Here is a 20,117-nt window from a genome sequence, read left to right on the forward strand (position 1 = left end):
AAAAATGCTGACATCATCAGAAAAAAGCCAGAAACGTCGATTTTTCGCCTTAAAAATGCCATTTCTCGGCATTCTTAACAAATAAGCCCATTTTTCTTTATTTACTTTTCACGTTGAACCCGTTGGTAGCCTCAGATATTTGATTTTCAGACCTAAAAAAAAACGTTAATAAAGGCGTTAGTAAAGGACCCTTGGAGCATGGACCCTTGATAAGTTCTGCCGATTCACTAAAAATCGATTCACTCGAAAACTGTAGGAGATTCGAAGGGCAAATTTTTTTTGTCAATTCTACACCCTTTTTGGAACAAAATATCAAAAATTTACCCTAATCTAGGGGGTGCCCTACGAAAACCTGTTTAAGGCTTTTTCTGAATCTCGGACGCGGGTCTATTCATTTATTCAATGTTGTACTCAATTCGAACAAAAAAGAGCAGTATCTAGTCTTACCATCAATAAAAACTTGAAGTATTTTTGGTTTTTGATTTTTTTATCTTCTATTTTAAAAAGACGCTTCGGCAAATATTTAAAAGATATTTGAAAACATTTGAAAATTCGTAAAAAAGTGTCACGATACCAAAAGCATGGTTTAACTCCTTGTTAATACGTGAAAAACAGTTTTCAAACTACAATAAAACTTCCGATGAATAGCGTGTCCGCTAAAAGGCAAAAAACTCTGAATAGGGGAAATTTCATTCTCACCAGCCATTTCCTAGTAAAATTCTCATAAAAAGTATCCAAAAAGCCTTATCATCCCTCTCCAATTTTAGATGATATTGAATATCAAATTTGTCACAAATTTTTAAGATTTTAACTGGACCAACGAAATCATAAACCAATGGCACTTTAAGTCCAAACCCACCACCTCGACTCAACCCTCTATTCAGTTGGTTGTGTTTAAATTATAAGTTTTAGCATCCCTAGTTAAAAGTACTTTAAACTGAAATTTAATATTTTCGATACCCTGACATGGCCTAATTTTAAAATCGAAACTCTTAGAAAAAACAAGCAACATGCTGAATGGACCTACCTGATGATGAAAGTTAGTTAGCAATGCGAAAAGAAAAATGAAAAAAATCAGTCAGAAAATATAGCATTTAGCGAAAATACACAACACAATAAATTCATCATTGATTGTTGATGGGGGGAGAGAGAAGGGTTGTAGGGAAAAAATAAATAGGAAGTTCTGGTCGCAAAAATCAGTTTTATTGACAATTGAATCATGCATTGTTATCAATAATCAAATTGGTTGATCCTCCTGAATGAGTTCAATAAAAATTTCAAACACAGAAGCGACTTCATTTTATTTTCATAAAATCAAAATTTATTTAATTATTTAGTTATCAATAATGTTTTTGTGTGAAAAACATAGAAATACAAGGAAAAAAACCAATGAAAATCTGCAAAAACGGCGATTTCCAGCAACCGGAAAAAAAATTTTCTCAAAAATCGAACTCGGCCATTTTTTGAGCATTGCTAATACGCATCTTTCTGCAAAAAATCAGAAAAAACTAAAAATGACAATTCGAGAAAAAGTCAAAAAACCGGTTTTCCGGCATATTTCCGGCATTTTCGGCCGGAGATGAATTTTTTCGAAAATCGGGCTCAGTCACAATTTAGGTATTGACATTTTGCATCAGTGTGCAAAATTTCATGAAAAAATATAAAGTACAGCTCAAGAAATTCAAGAAATACCGTTTTTCCGGCGAAAATCGGCTGTTCCGGCGTGTTCGCGATTTTTTAGAAAGTTCCGGCTTCAAAAATCAATTTTATTGAAAATTGAAACATGCTCGATGGTGGGCATTGCTATGGATAATCTTTTTGAATGAAAAAACAACCAATTGTACGGAAAAGTCCAATGAAAATCCAGAAAAACGGCGATTTCCGGCATATTTCCGGCATTTTCGGCCGGAAAAAATTTTTTCTCAAAAATCAGACTAGACCATGTTTTGGGCATTGTTAATACGCATCTTTGAGCAAAAAATCAGAAAAAACTAATGATGAAATCTCGAGAAAATGCCGAAAACCAGTTTTTCCGGCATATTTCCGCCATTTTCGGCCGGAAAAATTTTTTTTTCGAAAATCGGGCTCCGTCACATTTTGGGCATTGCCATTTTGCATCATTGTGCAAAAAATTAGAAAAAACTAATGAGCCGATCCCGAGAAAAGCTGGCAACAGACGAACGGACGAACGGACGAACGAACGGACAAGGGTTAATTTAAAGGACTACCTTAGGTAGGTCCAAAAAACAAGGCATTTCTAATCAATGGACAATAAACCGATTCCCCGATGGTATATTAACTAGACTGCACAGTATCATACTTTAACACACAGTGGAAACCACGTTTGATGTTGGCAAACTTAAATTTACTTTTCTTAAGCTGATTTGATTGACGACTTTTCAATACCAGTCTTTTTAAAAAAGAAAAATATTCCACAATGTTCATCAGTCATCATCTCTTAGCATCTACCAAGACGTGAAGGAACTGAATTATCAATCGATTTTCAAAAACAATTTTTTTGAATTCCCTAATGTTTGTTTATATGTCAGGGGAAAACCCGCATTTAACAATTGCAAAAAATTTGGATGACAAAACATTCGAAAAGTATAACCAAAGGGCTTTCCAAATATGTGTTATGGGGTTTCCTTTTGAAGAATGTGGTGATTTTCGAACGAGAAGAGATTGCATAATTTATGCCACGTCAGTTTCCCCAAACAAACAGAACGTCAATTTTATTGATTTTTTTTTCGAGTCAGCAACTGACGTGATTGACGTGATACATATTTGGTCTTTTCTTAATAAGATGTTCTTTTGAAAACTCGTTGAAATATGTGTCAGCCTCCAACAAAAACAGCAGTGGAGACCGTTTGGAAGTGACCGGAGAGCTGGTACATTTCCTCAGTAAAATGGGTTTCGTGGAGGCAAAAGCTTATGTAGAGGGGCTTTTAACGAAGGCTGGGTGGATTGGGTCATATGCGCATTCCACTCATTGGTCCATCAGGAAGACGGGTGAAAGAATTGGGAAGAAGCTCAAAAAGAACAACTCGACAAATCGCTACAAAATCAAAGGCCAGTGGCACAGCTTTGGAACACCTCCCTTTTCAATTGCAACATTGCAGGTATGTTGCGATATTCCCTACTCTTCTCTTTTGTCACGCCTCAAAGAACTTGATGACATAAAGAATCGATAATATTCTAGTTGCTCTCCTATTGGCTAATGAGGGTCATCTATCAAGCAGTTATTGGACAAAGTCGAATTCAATATGCAAAAATATTGTGCGTGCGAGAAAAGGTATTGGACGATGCTTCGCCTAGTCCAATATCTTTTCTCGTAGCCCAATATTTTTCATATTGGGTGAGACTGCGGCTAAATAAATGGTTTATTATCCGTTCATCGCTAAAATATTTCTCGTTTTCAAACATAATTCCAATTTATGTGCTCGTAAATCTGATTTCTTGGTAGTTTTTTATTCAAAAGTCTTATTTCTATTTTGTGACGTAACGTCAAGAAGAAGATGCTCAATTGTCATTGAACTCGTTGTGTGACGTCAATTTTTGAAATATGTAGCCTCCATTTGACCCGCTCCCTCTGACATCACGCAGACAATAGACGTAAACTGCTGCTAAACCCCGTTTCCCCCTTCATGTTATGAATAAAGTCACTCATTTGATATCTTATGTTTTTAGAATCCACAAACCAAAGGTGCGAAACCCCCTTCAAAAAGTACAAAAGTGGACAAAGTAGCTCTTTCTGGCTGAAAAACACTATTTTCAAGGTTCTATAATATCTTGAGTTAGGTACAGAAATAACCTGTACTCGCAATATATCTCTAATCTTGATTTTTTGAGAGCTTTCCAAAAATATACAACAGATCCCTTTTTTATCAAGCTAAAATTTTCAAAAAAATTGGCAACCATGTTATTTTGATTCTCCTACCCTTAAGCTTTCCAAAAATGTATAACAAGTGCTTTAACTAAAAAAATCGAACAACCTCGAAAAATCGAACAAATTACCCCTTACTATAATGTTATTGTGAATGAAAATCTGCAAAAACGACGATTTCCGGCATATTTCCGACATTTTTGGCCGCAAAAATATTTTTTCCTAAATCGGACTCGGCCATGTTTTGGGCATTGCTAATACGCATCTTTGTGTAAAAGATCAGAAACAACTAATGATAAAATTTTGAGAAAATACCAAAAAAACCGGTTTTACCGGCAAATTTTTTTTTCGAAAATCGGGTTCCGTCACATTTTGTGCAAAACATCAGGTCCGAAAATGTAGCGGTTGTCTATTTTTTTGGATAAGGCTTTAGCTGCTAGATTCCAGGGCTTCAGAAGATATTTAGTATTCAAGAATGTCTATAATTCAAAAAGATTTAATCATTATACGTTCTCTTTACAGGAAAGATGAAGCTTGCAATCGTATCGATGTTGTCATTCTGTTTGTTCTTACAAACCCAAGCCGAAGAAGACATCCCAAATAGCAATGATAGACAATGTTCAAAAAGTGGCCAGTTTTGTGTTCATGACGATGCTTGCTGCCGAGAAAAAGGCAAATTCGTTTTTTGCGACCATGATAGACTAAAGTGGAACTATTTCACTGATCCCTTACACAATATAAACTGTACTCACTCGTTCGAATTTTCACGAAATTCATTTGACATATTGATAAGTAAATTGAAGAAACAATAAAAAAGTGATCATCGAAAAAAAAAACGTGTCTTTGAAGTCTACTCATTTTGGGCTACATACTGTACTCACAGTTAACTATCCAAAATCCTGTTCAACAATCAAACCCTAATCCGATTGGTTGAAATCTCTAAACTATGATGTAATAAAGCCAAATCAACCAATCATATAGTGAATTGATTGTTGGGCGGACTTTTAGATAGTTAACCGTAAGTATGATATCAGATTGCTTTCGCTTTCGATATTTGGTTTTAAAAGAACTATCTTTCCCTTACCAGCAAAAAAACAACAATTTCTCTGAAACACAAGCTCGCTGTGATTGCAAAATCATAGATATTTCTACGCGTTCGACCCTAAGAGAGCTACTTTTCGTTTTTTTGTTTTAACAACCTCTAGAGACTTGGAAAGTTAAAGAACGTACCAGTAACTATATTCGCCCAAATACTCGTCTAAAAACTCTTTGGTATTTTATTAAGGAAAAGTCTCTCCAAACGCCCCAAAACATTAAAATGCTCGAAAAAAAACACGAAAAATCTTGAAAAAGCTGTAGTCTTTTTTGCCACGATTGTTTGCCTATAACTCAAACAATTTAAGCAATAGATTTGTGCCTTTTTCATTGTTTTGATCATACCAAATGCAGAATAAAGCCTAGTTTACAAGCATGATACCTTAAAGGAAGAAATTTTGGCGGGAATTTAATTTGGCGGATGGCCGAAAAAGTTTTTTCAGAGGGAATTTAATTTGGCGGACGACTGGAAAATTAAACTTGAAGGGAATTTAATTTGGTGGTTGTAGGATATGTTTGGCCAAAATCGTTATCAAATAAGCAAAAAAACATGTTTTAAGGCCTGAAAGAGCACCAATTTAGGGGAATGCGTTAAATGAAATAAATTTGGCGGGAATTTAATTTGGCGGATGGAGGAAAAAATAAATATTTTTTAAAGAACAACGCGAGGGAAACGAGCACGAAATTTTTGGATATTTTCTCTCTTTTGGCCGAAAAATGCCATATCTAAGGTGTAAAAGAGCAAACGGCTCATTCAAATTTCCACGCAATACACTGATTTCGAATTAATTTCTTTTTTGCTTTGGCTCCAAGTAATTAACACGAAAAAATATCAAGTAAATTTGACCTCTGATTATCTGAAAAGACCCTCGAATAAAAACCCTCGAATAATAATAATAATTGCTCCGGCCTAGGAGCCTTTAATTCTCTCTTCCGACAACGGTCAAGACATTTTTTTTTGTTTATCTAATCCGATGATCTATTCCGATTTTGAAAAACGGATTATCTGGATTCTGATAATATTGTGATTTGATTTAGAAAAAGATGGCTGCCGAAAGTGGGCTAGCTGACTGTGTAGCGAATGGGCAAATCTCAGTGAAAAATTGATCATTTTCATCATTATTCATGATGTTTTGGACATGATTTATGAGAAGTTTGATGCATACTGGTTCTCTAACAATGTGGAAAGACTTTGGAGAAATTTTGGCCATGAATCGTCAGCTGATCGAGTGCTTAAATCTCGCATATGGCTAACTTCTCTTCTAGACACTGAAAATCATAAAACTCTAACTTGACAATGAAACTTCCAAACACACAGCTATTGGAATTCAAAAGAAAATACTAAAATTACAACATTACAGTGCAAATTTGAAAACGATCCGAGTAGTTTTTGTGGTGTTATGTGTATGGCTGAAAATGATGTAAAATGATCCTGTTTTGTGTATTCATCATTGTTGACTGGCGACCCGTTCCTTTTGATTTTTCAAACCCGACACAGATTTTTTACAAACATAAGACTATGAGAATTCAATAGAGAATACTAAAACACAATTCCTGTGTAAATTTGAACAAGATTGGAGAAATTTTCACATTGTTATGGCTGAAAATGATCGTTTTTGGACTTTATCGTAATTTCATCGCGGCTGGCGACCGTTCCTTTTGATTTTTCAAACCCGACACAGATTTTTTACAAACATATCACTATGAGAATTCAGTAAAGGATACTAAAACACAATTCCTGTGTGAATTTGAACAAGATTGGAGAAATTTGAACAGTGTTATGGCTGAAAATGATCGTATTTGGACTTTGTCGTAATTTCATCGCGGCTGGCGACCGTTCCTTTTGAATTTTCAAACCCAACACAGATTTTTTACAAACATAACACTATGAGAATTCAGTAAAGGATACTGAAACACAATTCCTGTGTAAATTTTAACAAAATCGGAGAAATTTTCACAGTGTTATAACTGAAAATGATATTTTTCACATGGACTTTGTCGTAATTTCATTGGTTGGGGCGACCGTTCCTTTTGAAGATTTTTCAAACCCGAAACAGGTTTTTTCCAAATATACCGCTATTTATTACATACACACTATTGTACCATTTTATTTGGATTGTCCTACTCTCCTCCATCCCAACAGAAAAAATAACGCTTAGCTAAAAGCTGTGGCCTCTACCGGGTGACCCACGAAAAAGTTCAGACGTTTCCCGACATCCTGAGGCCGAACAAATGTCCCAAAGTGCTTGGAGTTTTGATATTTAGAAAGTAGATATCCTAACTTAAAATTTGAGCTATCACTTTTTAAATTTGACCAACTTGTTCTCTACTTATGAGCTTTTAAAGTCAAAATTCACTTTTCGGAAAGTGTAAAAAACACGTAAAAAAGAGGTATTAAATTTATGCAATCAATTAGAAAATCACTTAGAAATTGACTTATTTAGAAAATCACTTACAAATTGACTTATTTAACGAGTTTTATGACATTGATAATTAATAAAAACACCTTTAAAAGTAGTTTTTGTTTAAAACAAGACTAGTTTTTACAAAAATTGGCGCTTTTGTAGATTTTTCAGATTTTTTTCAAAAACTGTATATCAAAAACGTCTAAAAATACCAAATTTGATACCCCTTTTTTACGTGTTTTTTACACTTTCCGAAAAGTGAATTTTGACTTTAAAAGCTCATAAGTAGAGAACAAATTGGTCAAATTTAAGAAGTGATGGCTCAAATTTTAAGTTAGGATATCTACTTTCTAAATATCAAAATTCCAAGCACTTTGGGACATTTGTTCGGCCTCAAGACGTCGAGAAACGTCTGAACTTTTTCGTGGGTCACCCGGTAATTTAGGCTATTTTTCTCCCCAAAATTTTATCCAGACAATCAAATCAACGGCGCATCATAGCTTCGCTATTGGCAAGTTTAGAAAAAAATAAATTTATAAGAACTTGGAAATATTGACTTCTAAATGTTTATCTCCTTTAGCTCCAATTTTTTAGTGGAGGATGAGTGGGCGAGGGGTGGGATTGGTTCTTGAGGCAAGAAAGTGCATGTGTAATCACTTAGAAGAGCTAAACTTCCAACTGGTTTATTTATTCGTTAAGATTATTTCTCATACTCGCTCTGCAATAGAATTATTACTTTGCTTTCTGATCTGTTCTGATTACTAGTTTGTGGGCAACGTTCTAACACAACTAACTCAGCAAACTCATCTTTCACATCTTTTAATCTTTTTAAGCCGGAGCTTCCAGCGCAGCTGGTTTATTCGAATTTCTCTCTAATTCGAAAAATAAGATTTCCCGTTCGCAAGAGCAGACTGTATCATCTAATCAAAGAATTTATAATTTACTTGCTATTTCATGTGCCAATTACACGAAATCTAAACGGCGAACCCGAATTTTAAGCCCGTTTATCACATTACATACTCTGCACCAGAGCGTATCTCACGTACAATGTAGCGTGCACGATTTTTTCATAAGAATATCAAAAATCTTTGAGCCCTTCGGTTGTTCTTAGGTTTTCGAGTTTTAAGCCTAAAATGTTCTTGACATGTTCTTATTTTCGCCATTTTGCGAACATTTTTGTCCATTTTCCTTAAAAATCAGATGTTTAAGAGACTGCAAAGCCTTTTTATGTTCTTAACTTGTTCTTAAGATTTAGGCCATCGAAGCCTTATATTTTTATATATTTCGTTTATATAAAAAAAAGCGTGTAGTAAACACATTACAAGACATATTATGTCCATTTACAAGACATATTATGTCCATTATCATTTCAACTTTTTCATCCCTACTCTTATTTTTTTGTTCTACTGGTAGAACTGCGATTCGTGCATTTAACTTGAATAAATTCTAAATTTCATTTCTAAGTTGCTTTCATTTTCTTTTTACAGAAGTTTGTTGTAGGAAAACTATCTCTTCCCTCTACCTGCAAAACTCAAGCAAAATAGATTGAATCTCTGCTATAAAACCGTTGACGATTGAAGGAAAAGTTTCTCCAAAATTTTGGAGAAGAACAACAATTTTTCGGTCTTGATGGCTTCAATCATATGGCCTGAAATCTTAAATTTTATAATACAACGTACCGTGAAAAGAAGCCCTTAAGGGCTACATACACCACGCAAAATATTGTCAGACAATATATTAACGATATATTGCCGAGTGCCGGCAATATATTGAAAAGGTGTTCGCAATATAATGTCAGCTTGATTTGCAATTTTCCAACAATATAGGGAGATTGTTTACAAAAAGAAAAATCTTTTTTATAATAGAGCACTTGTTTTTTAGTTTTTACATTACGGTCCGAAAATGATATTGTCAAAATATTGTTCGTCAATATATTGATTGTGTAGCCTAATTAGCTCTTTACAATCAAAAAATTACACCGAGCTCTCCCTAATTCGAATCATTTACGAATCTCTCTGAAATTGCAACAAAAAGTGATTTCCCATTCAAGTCGATTTTATGCTCCAAAAAGAGATCAAAAAACTATTCTTACCATGCTGACGTCTTTCAAAACCGCACGTTGACCACGTCGCCATCTTGGTCATGAAATGAAATTGTGTTGGTGTGACGTCATGCTTTTGCATGAAATCGAGGCCAACGTAAGTGTCCCACGTGCAACGATGATAACAACATAATGCAAATAAGATACCGTGTAAATTCTCACGAAATTTGTTCGTTGTTTTGCTTCTCTTTTCTGACGGTTCTTCCCCTGAAGAATTACTGTAGTAAAAAGGTTTTCAAAATCAGTTTCTTTGAAGTTAAACACATTAGAAAGTGCCTTATCGAAAACCAAACAACGGAAAATACTGGGTATTTATTTAACTTTGAATTTCCTAGCTCTACGTATTTTAAGCAATTTATATATTGTAACGTTTTAATTTAATATTTAATTACTATTAAAAAAAAAAAAAAAAAAAAAAAATACTGGGTGGATCCACACTGGTGCTGGAAGTTGCTTTAAGATATGGGAACAAAGAATTGCAGGATCTTCTCCTTTGTCTCTTATTATGCGCGATCTAGTCTAGCAAGCCAGACGACTAATTCAGACATAGTAGAAATCATGAACTTCTAAAATAAAATAAAGCAAAAAAGTAATGGAGGGAACAATTTTAGTCGTCTAGAAACCTTTGTGCACTAACTCCAAACAAAAGAAAAGTGTCAATATTGTAATTATAATTTTTTCCTGCTCAAAAAAAATTCTTGAAAAAAAAATGTGTGTGGAAAGTGTGTGTTAAAGGTTTTTTATTTGAGTTGATTTTGTTTTGAGAGTTTGTTGTTGCTTGATAAATTGTTTTCTCGCTACGCAAGTTTCTGCGTAGCTAGCCGGGGTATCTATAAGGCTGGAACACCGGATTCTTCCAGTCGTTTATACAAACTAAATCCCGTGTCATTATTTGTGTTTATTATTAGTATTACATGCATTATAAACGACTCCAGTCTATGCGCGATCGTGTCTCAAGCAAACTTCGAGCCAAAAACTATTAACGATCTCGTTTTAATGGTAAAACAGTAGTTTTATGATCGAGAAGACAACCATGAAATGTGTATATCAATGTGAATTCGTTGTATTTCAAAAAGTTAGGTTCATTGTTTCAACGTTTCAAGTTGCCTTAAACCTATCCCGAAGAAAAAGACAATACGTAATTACACTCGCTTGAACGTTTCACGCACATCAGCTCATGAAGTAGTAAAAGCTCTTCTCCATCCTATAGACTTTCCTTGTTCCATCATCAACAAAATATTTTTATGATTTATACACGTCAAGGCCATTAGCTGTCATGAATTTTGGATTCATGAATTTTGGATTCAAGAATTTGATGAAATGAGGGTACCTTTTGTTGTTTTGATCGTTGAGTAAACACCTTAGTGAAAGATCAGTAGCACCTCCACACAGATGTTTTCCGATCGCCAAGATGTTTGAAACCTCTCCATTATCTTTTACAAGTGCATCCACTTTATCTAAAGATTGCAGGAGAAAAAGACATACACGTTTGCTTTTTTTATTAGAACGTCTTAATTCATACTAAGTCTTGATTTGCTTCTATATATTTGACAATTTTGAGCTTAAGATGTTTTTATTAGCGTTCTTAGAGCTTATTTACCATAAAATATACAAAGTTACCTTGGGTTATAAAAATCGACCCTCTAGTCGACGAACGGACGAACGAGAGAACGATAATTTATAGACCCCTAGGTAGGTCCAAACCTGTACTGTATACTGTCCATTCTGATGCCGTGGGCTAATTGAGTACGCGATTAATGTAAAACTTTTCCCTTCGCGGAAGGATAATTAGGCCTAATTAGGCTTCCAACACATCTCTGGTTTGTTTTGTTATGAGGGATCCGAATCGGCCGCGAAAATCACTCAGCAAAGTCGATGTCATCAAAATTCCAGTGAAGATATCATGGTACACATAAGGTCATAAACTTGCTTTTTTATTCAACTTCTTTAGTGACAAAAGTGAAATAAAAAGTGGCACAACACGAAAATTTATTCCGCTGAGCGGAAGTGTTTTTCGAGTCTGATTCGCATCAATTATAAAAAAATATTTTAGGAATGCTTCCCGTCTAAAGGAGAATAGATACAACAAAATTTTGTTGAGAAGAATATTTTTACACATGATTCATTAAAACAACTAAACTTACTCAAATTCAGATTGATAATATCGATATTCAGCCGTTGGAAGTTCGGTCCCTGGTCTTCACCTTTGTGGTAACAATCGAGCTGAAATGACAATAAAAGATCCCTGTTAGTACAGTTGGATTTTTGTAATTGAATCTTCTACGCATGTATGGCGAGGCGCTGTAGTATAGTGGTCATTGACCTTAGTTACTGCACAGGCGACTGAGGTTCGATCACCACTCGCAGCAGTTCACTTGGTAAGTGAATGAACCTTCGCCCGGGTCAATCTATGCCATGTGAGGGGAATGGGTAGTCAGTCCAAGGTGCTCATTGAAAGCGTCTATAGTTGCGAAAACAGGCCTTAAAGCCTCCTCCAACTCAACCAAATAGAATGGAGTATGACAACACCCCAAGCTGAAAAGGCCAGACCTTAATCAAACGGAAAATGAGTTCGGAAAAACCTGGTAAGCTAGGAGAATTGACACCCACTACCAAAAACACGTTATTTTGATTCGTCCCTACGTTTTAGTCAAGTGATAAGATTTCTCCAACTGAAGGGGGTTATCGATTTCCAAAATCACCCGAGAATACCATGTTATGTTATTCCGCGTTAATTATAAGGTCAAAAAAAGAATTGAAGAACACTCAATCGCTATTCTTTTGGAACTTATAAAAACATTCGAAACTATAAAAAAACATTCGACTGACACTTTTATTTTGATTGCCTCAAAAATTTCGTACGATATTTTGTTAACCAATAGAAATTTTTGTTTACATCAGGGTGATTACAAAAAAGCGGGGCTATTACGGATTTATCGCCCCGCTCGTCCTTTACAGGGGGGGGGGGGTTCAGGGGGTATCCGATTCCGCAATTCCGCCAATTTTTTCTCCAATTTCCGTCAAACCGTCTTAAATTGAACCAAAATACCGTCACCGAAAATTCCTTTGAAATTCAATATTTTTGTCGAAAATTCCGCAAATTTGGAATATCTTTTACCAATTCCGAAATTCCGCTATTTTTTTTGCTAAATACCGTTTTTCCGCACTAAAATTGTCTAATTTTCCGTCTCCGTCAGAGAACCCAATTTCCGTAATTCCGTCTAAATTTTCGCCAAATTCCGCCACTCCGTCCGAGAAAAGGGCCGATTCCGCTCCTCCGCCAAACGTGAAACCCCCCTTTACAAATATAAGCTAAATGTGATCAACCATATAATTAAGTTCAAATTAAGAAAAATTCGAATAACACACGTTCGAATAAGAGAGACTTGACTGTAAAGTTGTTGAAGTTTTGAGCACTCACGATTGAAACTCCTAATTTTATTTCATGAACCCTTTTCTTGCAGGGAACCATAAAAGAGTTTTCTAGATCGCTAAGTCATTGGGCGAAGCTTGGAAATTCTTATTTTATTAGAAACATGTATCAACGTTAGACTTCAGGGAAGAACACATCGTGAAACATGTGAATCTCCAAAACGAGACCATTATTAAAACATATTATCAAAAGCTATAGATACTTGCATATTTGCCATGCGTAATGAAAGTAGTGGTCAAATAGGTAACAGAGAAATAGTGAGAGGATGTTTACAAATAGAAATCATAACATGACTGTGACAATCTTATATTCTGAAACCCCTACTGTGTCTTGTGTCCACGTTTTATTATGGATAAGCTAACGTCATCATGACTTTTGCGTTACTGTTTTATGAAAATGACGGGGTTTTCGATATATGTATTTGCTAGGCAATCAAATGGCAAATGAATAAGTCTGGATTCTGCACAGTGTAATCCTTGTAATTGAGTCTGCAGTATTGATTTTACCACGAACCCGGGGGGGGGGGGTACTTAGGCAAATTAAGACGGCTATTAAGTACCCGAGAGTAGGTATTTTAATAAACCAAGACATTAAGGGTATTACACTGGTTTGACATAGAAGGATTTCGATGTAGTACACGCTTCTTTTATAAGAACAATCTTATTAAGAACATCAGGCTGAAAGTTTAAGACCAAAACTTAAGAACAAATGAAGAACAATCTGAGCCTCAGCTCTCAGGAATTATTGATTTTAACAGATTTTAACAGATTTTAAACGCATATTAAGAACGCCGTAAGAACATTTAAGCCTGAAAATTTCAAAAATTAAGAACAGCCCAGCTTGATTCAAAATTTACTGATTCTTATTAAAAAAAAGCGTGTTTTATCAAGAATATGAAAACTGTGAGACACAGTAGGCCGTAGGAAGATTGATATTAAAAATCCAGACTTAATTAAATTTTTTGTATTTTCAAAATTGCCTACATAAATTGCAGCCTTTACACACACAGTGTCCATATTTGATGACGGAGAGAGATTAGGAGGGCGTGGTGAAGCCTTCTTACAAAGTTATTACATAATGAAATAAAGACGTTCTTTTATCATTAAAACTTTAACATGCTGCTCTTCTCCCCATTGCTGGGAAGACGTTTCTCTGGTATGAACTTTTTTCTAAGAACAAACAATTGTAATTCCTGCATAATGAAATTGCCAAAACGATTTCTTGGTTTTGAGCCTTTAGATTTACACGAATAAATTATTGAAATTCATAATAATTAGTGAATGAAAGCCAAGCAAGCAATACTTTAGCTCAAGAGCTCATTAATAAGGAATTTAACCAATTAAAGATTCTTATAAAACGGATTTCTTATACGACCATTGCACCTGTAGGTTTGAAAACTGGACAGTCTATAATACCTCACCGTCAAACAGAGTACAGAGGCAATGTAATAAATTCTCATTTGAACGGAATTGTGAATCTATATATAAAGAAGGATGGGATAATGAAAAAAATATTAAAGTGTAACCAGAGGTGAAAGCAAGCTATCGAAATCAGTTGGACATCGTTACGAGTTCAACTTTAGTTGGCTGTAGGTTCTGCAGTTTCACACACAAACCATGACGCGCCAATTCATCTATTTCGCAATTCTCTTTGTTGCTGTTTACAGTATCGAGGGCGCGCCAAAAGATGTAAAATCAGATTTCTATCATGATTTGGAGAATCTAGACAGAGAACAGATTGTGGAAAGGATAGATGACCCTTTGCCAGGTGGCAATGTTTCATGTGATGACTTTTTCACCGTTCGTCACAAATGGGGTAAAGGAATAAATGGTAAAATGAATTTTGATGTTCCCCAAGATGTCAGCGGATGGAAAATTACGGTAAATAAACTTTTTTTGCTGCAGCTGACTAGCAATATTGTTAAAAGCGCCCAGGGGTATGTGCAGACGATAAGGGTCGGTTTTTTTACCTTTCAAAGTCTCTCTAAGGTTAAAATATCAGAAAATTTCAAAGTAGTCACTCTAAAGGTCGAATAATTCATGATTTTTAGGAATTCCTTTTTTGATTTCGAGAAAAAAATTGTAAAAGGTCTCTCTAAGAGTAATTTTTAAAAAAGGGAGGACAACTTTTCAAAAAAGTCTCTCTAAGGGGCACTTTTTCACTAAATATTTGGTTTCTCTAAGGGTCGGTTTTCGGAGGTCCTGTCCGCACATACCCCTCATTCGCCAACCCTAGCAACCCCCTTCCGGGTTAAAGCGGCGCTTCTTTGATCACTTTGTTGGTCTATCACGTTTTACAGTTTTGTTTTAGTCAATCCCTTTAACAGTACTACAATGACTTAAAGTGACGACACCCCTAGGGACATATTTGTAAAAAGTTACAGACGGAACGGTGTCGAGAGAAATGCCGTCTCCTTCTGGCACAGAAAGAAATTTATTGATTAATGTTAGTCTTGGTTATTGCAGTCTATTGAAGTCTTCGTTATTGCAGGACCATACTAATTAGAAACAGGTAAAGATTTTAGGCACCAATACCGCCACAAACCCAGAGCATCCCAGTTCAAACTCGTTTCCCGATTCGAACCTTATTCCTATCATGTTATGTTTAGAAAATACCATATTCTTATAATTGAAAATGCTCTAAAAATGGTATTCTTAGCTTGAGTAGCAAAATTCAATGATGGTGATATTCTTAGCATTATTCTTAATGTTTTGGCCATTTTCATCATGGACATTCTTATAAAGTGCATTCTTATATAAGAAAAGCGTTTAGTACGTTAAGTACGCTAACTAATACAGTATTTTATGATTTTTAAAACTACTCCACTTCGAATCTATCAACCTCACCTTTTTTTCTATAGGTCCAATTGACAGATGGTCTTGGGAAATTGTACATGCAACAAGCACGTGCACCAGGTAGAATACAGATAGGCTGTAAATTCTCATTCACCAACTACCGATACAATAAAGTCATCAAAGCTAATGCAACGTTTAGCAACAGATTCACTTTATTTTCATCAAAAGCAAAAATCGGATACATCAAGTTCGAAAGTGGATCTTTCAGCATGTCGTGTGGCTCTCCCGTCGTCTGCCCCACACTACCTCCAGGCGTAACTACCACTCGAGCACCAAAACCCACCCTTCCGCCTTTAGGAGGCGACTGCTCAAATTTCACACGAGTTAAACGAAGTGTTCCAGGTTTTGACATAGGTGTTATAAAATTTTCACTTCCTGCTGCTTTGAGACGATGGAGGTTGAAGGTATGTGTTCTCCTTTTTTATTATATTCTTTATAAGCCAATCACAAGTTTCCAGCTAGTCTCCCAGTCTGTATCAATGATCTCCTTAGTAGCTTATGTGTGAAAAACGAAACACACGTCCTAGCCACCAGCGTCAAATACTCTCGTCTTGGTAGTTTTTTGTTCGCATTCCATTTTACAATTACCTTTAAAGCTCCCTAAGCCTCAGATAATACAACAAAGAATGGACTATTCCAGAAATAGGAGGTGTAACGTCCAGGGTGGTCTGAAAAGAATTCCAGAGGCGTCTAGTTTTCGAAGGAAAAATATAGAATGGTCAATTGAATGAGTTGGAAAATCCAGGATGGTCAGCAAAACGAGATCGAAAATCCAGGGTGCTCCAAAAATTGAGACAGAAAAATCCAAGAGGGTTCTGAAAATTAAAAAAAAAATCCGGGGGTGACCCTTCCCCAAAAAGACCTACCCAACATAGGGAGTATAATTTTTTTCAGGAATAACCCATTGTTTATGTTTTGATTCTCATATACAGGTCGGCTTCGTCGAGACTGTATCTAATTTTCAAATCCAACGTGGCGCGAACATGATGGGTATCATGCAAAAATGTCCTCAAGCCAAATTCTACAATTACGTCAAAGCATCTAACAGACGAGACAGAGCTGGCAAACCCATGGTGTTCCCTTACGCTTTACACTACAACCAAAACAGCGCCAAACCCACCATTGCTTTCTTTGAGATCAGTGATGGTAAAAATACATTCATGTGTGGAACTAAGCCCAGTTGTCCATCCACCCCCGCCCCTACAACAACGGGTGCACCCACCCCAACCAACTATACAGGTCCAACTACCAACGCCACGGCTGCACCCACTACAACAATGGCGCCCACTTTACCACCACCCATGCCGTTGAGTGGAGCTGATTGTTCCGTATTCTTGAAAGGAGTCGAACAAGGTTTCAGTGATCAACGAGGTGTTATGGAATTCTTGGTTCCACAAAAATCTAATGAATGGCAACTTCAGGTAATTTTCAATTTTGAACCAAATTTCTTCGCAAGATGTTGTAAAAATTGTGATCCAATCACAAATGTGAGTGACTCCCTAAGCAATTTTAAGTACCTAAAAAGCGCACTGGTTTTGAAACGAGCGGCCATGAGCGTCTACGAGCGGCCAGGACTGTTCGAAATCTGATTTTCTAGGAGATTAGACAGCTCTTAATCAGGTACTTTGAATCGTTTTGGGAATAAAAAATTACTTGCAAACTTTATACCTAATAGACTCTGAAGAACACGATAAACCTTCGTGATCTTTAACAAATGATTCAGGAAACCGTGATGTGAGAAAAAGAAGCCTTATATCTAGCTGTAAACAGTTTGGATTCCAAAACGAATGGACAAACGTCAAACTTTTACATTTAAGGTTGGATTCAAACCTGACAAACTCCCTCGGAAATTGATGGTTTTCAATAGAGTCATCCGTGTTCAATCGCAAGATAAATGTTTATATAAATATCGAAACGAACCAGAAAACACATATGATGCGAACACCACTTTCAGAAAGCAATACAGATTCGTTTTCAACAGACGCATTGGTCGACCCCAAATTCAATACATCAGCTTCAAGTCTGGTAATTTTGAAATGTCCTGTGGAGCTAATGACTGCCCCGCTATTAACATCACCACTGCCCGCCCACCAACTACTGGCCCGCCACGTAACACCACCACAACACCCTTGGTGACTTCACCACCCCTGGCGGGAGACAGCTGTGCACCTTATATTGAGATTACTAAACAAAGCGCAGGACAAAAGTTTGGCATCATCAGAATTACCACATCATCATCTTCAGCTAGCTTCAAAATCATTGTAAGTTATATTTTTCAGGTTCATTTATATAGAATATTTTGTCTGCTTGTGAATTCAAACAAAGGAAAGATAAAAATAACTTTAGATTGAAATTACTTTCAATAGAAATTTTTCGAGGAAAAACCACTATCATGGAGGCAAGCGTTCAAGTTTGTTGGGGCTTGCAAACTGCTTATACGTAAATCTAACGTTTCACAGTTACGTAAAAACCTTTTTCTCAATGACTAGGTTGGATTTAACGCATCCACAACTGGCTTCAACATCGAAAAAGGTGTTAATCGCATCGACAACCAAGACACGTGCGCAGGTTTCAGCTATGTTTTCCAGAGTATCCCTGGTGGTAACAAAGCACAAGGCTCAACTTTTGTTTACCCTTTCTCGTTGAACTTTGATCAAACCACTGGAGTAAGTCCCATGATCACCTACATCAAGTTTGTTTACTCAGCAAACAATACTGAAAGCTGTGGCAAAGAACCAGTCTGCCCTGCAACAACTCAAGCTCCTGTTACTACCACCACTCCACAGCCGGCAGTAACCACCCAACAGCCTGAAGCCACCACTCAAAAGCCAGAGGAAACCACCCAACAACCCGAAGCCACCACCCAACAGCCTGAAGCAACCACCCAACAGCCCGAAGCCACCACTCAACAGCCCGAAGCAACCACCCAAGAGCCCGAAGCAACCACCCAAGAGCCCGAAGCAACCACCCAAGAGCCCGAAGCAACACACAGCATCAACAAACGAAGCACCCAGACAGAACGAACGACAGCAACCACCCAAGAGCCTGAAGCTACAACTCAAGAGCCCGAAGCTACAACTCAAGAGCCCGAAGCAACCACCCAAGAGCCTGATGCAACCACCCAACAGCCTGAAGCTACTACCCAAGAGCCTGAAGCAACCACCCAACAGCCCGAAGTCACCACCCAACAGCCCGAAGTCACCACCCAACAGCCCGAAGCAACCACTCAACAGCCCAAAGAACCACCCAAAAGCCCGAAGCAACCGAAGGCCCAAGCACCACCAAGAGCCTGAAGAACCACCCACAGCCTGAAGCTACTACCCAAGAGCCTGAAGCAACCACCCAACAGCCCGAAGTCACCACCCAAGAGCCCGAAGCAACCACTCAACAGCCCGAAGCAACCACCCAAGAGCCCGAAGCAACCACCCAAGAGCCTGAAGCTACAACTCAAGAGCCCGAAGCTACAACTCAAGAGCCCGAAGCAACCACCCAAGAGCCTGAAGCTACCACTCAACAGCCTGATGCAACCACCCAAGAGCCTGAGGCTACAACCCAAGAGCCTGAAGCTACCACTCAAGAGCCTGAAGCTACCACCCAAGAGCCTGAAGCTACCACCCAAGAGCCTGAAGCTACCACTCAAGAGCCTGAAGTTACCACCCAACAGCCCGAAGCAACTACCCAACAGACTGAAGCTACCACCCAAGAGCCTGAAGCTACTACCCAAGAGCCTGAAGTTACTGAAACATTCACCGAAGTTTCAACTGAGGGTGGTTCAGGTGAGACCCCTTAAAAATAAACTTTAACAGAGTCAAAAATAAAAACAGAAACGGCCCTTCCAAGAAACTAACCAAGAGGAGACCAAAAAATGATAAACACGTTAGTGAGGAAGGTTTTGGATTGGTTAGAATGATCTCAGCATTGAGGTAAAAAGTAAAGAAAATTGTATCACCTCTTTGTAAGTTTAATTATTTATTTGATAAAGACAAATTTGATGAAGTGTATACTGAATTTGTTGTTGTTGTCAGGCAATACCTTTATTCTATATTGGGCTTTTCCAGAAAAAGATTTTACCCCCACTGTTGAGGATATTGATTTATCTCTTATAAAGATGCTTACCCCTGGATATCGTATTTTTTACTTGTAAAGACATTTTACCCCCCGGATATCCGCTCTCTTGTAGATATTTAACCCCCTGAATATCCACTTTTGAACAAAAATTGTTAACCCCCTGGATATCCAATATCCTCAACTGGGAGGGGGACGCACGGGGGGCCCATTACCCTCCCCTTTTAAGAGAATTGATAAAATTAGGGGTGGACACACGCAATGTTCTTTTGAAATGGGG

The 20,117-nt window shown here is 37.0% G+C and overlaps 3 protein-coding genes and 1 long non-coding RNA gene across 4 annotated transcripts in view; 3 read left to right on the forward strand and 1 right to left on the reverse strand.

The window, feature by feature from the left end:
* Positions 1-20,117, reverse strand: part of LOC136819896 (tRNA:m(4)X modification enzyme TRM13 homolog) — a 49,778-nt gene that overhangs the window by 7,346 nt on the left and 22,315 nt on the right. The window contains exons 9-11 of the mRNA XM_067076140.1: positions 11,629-11,707; positions 10,815-10,941; positions 9,476-9,702 (exon numbers count right to left, since the gene is read on the reverse strand). Of these exons, the coding sequence (XP_066932241.1) occupies positions 9,476-9,702; positions 10,815-10,941; positions 11,629-11,707 (433 nt within the window). The remainder of the gene's footprint in view (positions 1-9,475; positions 9,703-10,814; positions 10,942-11,628; positions 11,708-20,117) is intronic.
* On the forward strand, positions 14,428-15,842 carry LOC136819886 (uncharacterized). The gene is made up of 2 exons (XR_010848496.1): positions 14,428-14,797; positions 15,778-15,842. It is a non-coding gene; the product is annotated as an uncharacterized lncRNA (long non-coding RNA).
* On the forward strand, positions 16,711-19,773 carry LOC136819887 (proteoglycan 4-like). The gene is made up of 3 exons (XM_067076123.1): positions 16,711-17,193; positions 17,590-18,033; positions 18,262-19,773. The coding sequence occupies exons 1-3, from the start codon at positions 16,756-16,758 to the stop codon at positions 19,063-19,065; spliced, it is 1,686 nt and encodes a 561-aa protein (XP_066932224.1). The 5' UTR covers positions 16,711-16,755; the 3' UTR covers positions 19,066-19,773.
* LOC136819927 (uncharacterized) lies at positions 19,071-19,562 on the forward strand (the record flags this gene model as incomplete). Its single annotated transcript, XM_067076167.1, has 1 exon — positions 19,071-19,562. A coding segment is annotated over one exon (492 nt), but the record flags the coding sequence as incomplete, so codon positions are not given.

This window comes from Clytia hemisphaerica, unplaced genomic scaffold, assembly GCF_902728285.1.
Source record: "Clytia hemisphaerica strain Z4C2 unplaced genomic scaffold, Clytia hemisphaerica genome assembly, whole genome shotgun sequence".
In the NCBI taxonomy this organism is placed as follows: Eukaryota; Metazoa; Cnidaria; class Hydrozoa; order Leptothecata; family Clytiidae; genus Clytia; species Clytia hemisphaerica.

Excerpts from the sequence above, each read along its gene's own strand:
- LOC136819887 (XM_067076123.1), top strand. The coding sequence starts at position 16,756 with ATGATGGGTATCATGCAAAAATGTCCTCAAGCCAAATTCTACAATTAC. Across the intron at positions 17,194-17,589 it reads CTAATGAATGGCAACTTCAG|GTTGGATTCAAACCTGACAA; the intron begins GTAATTTTCAAT and ends TTTACATTTAAG. Across the intron at positions 18,034-18,261 it reads CAGCTAGCTTCAAAATCATT|GTTGGATTTAACGCATCCAC; the intron begins GTAAGTTATATT and ends CTCAATGACTAG.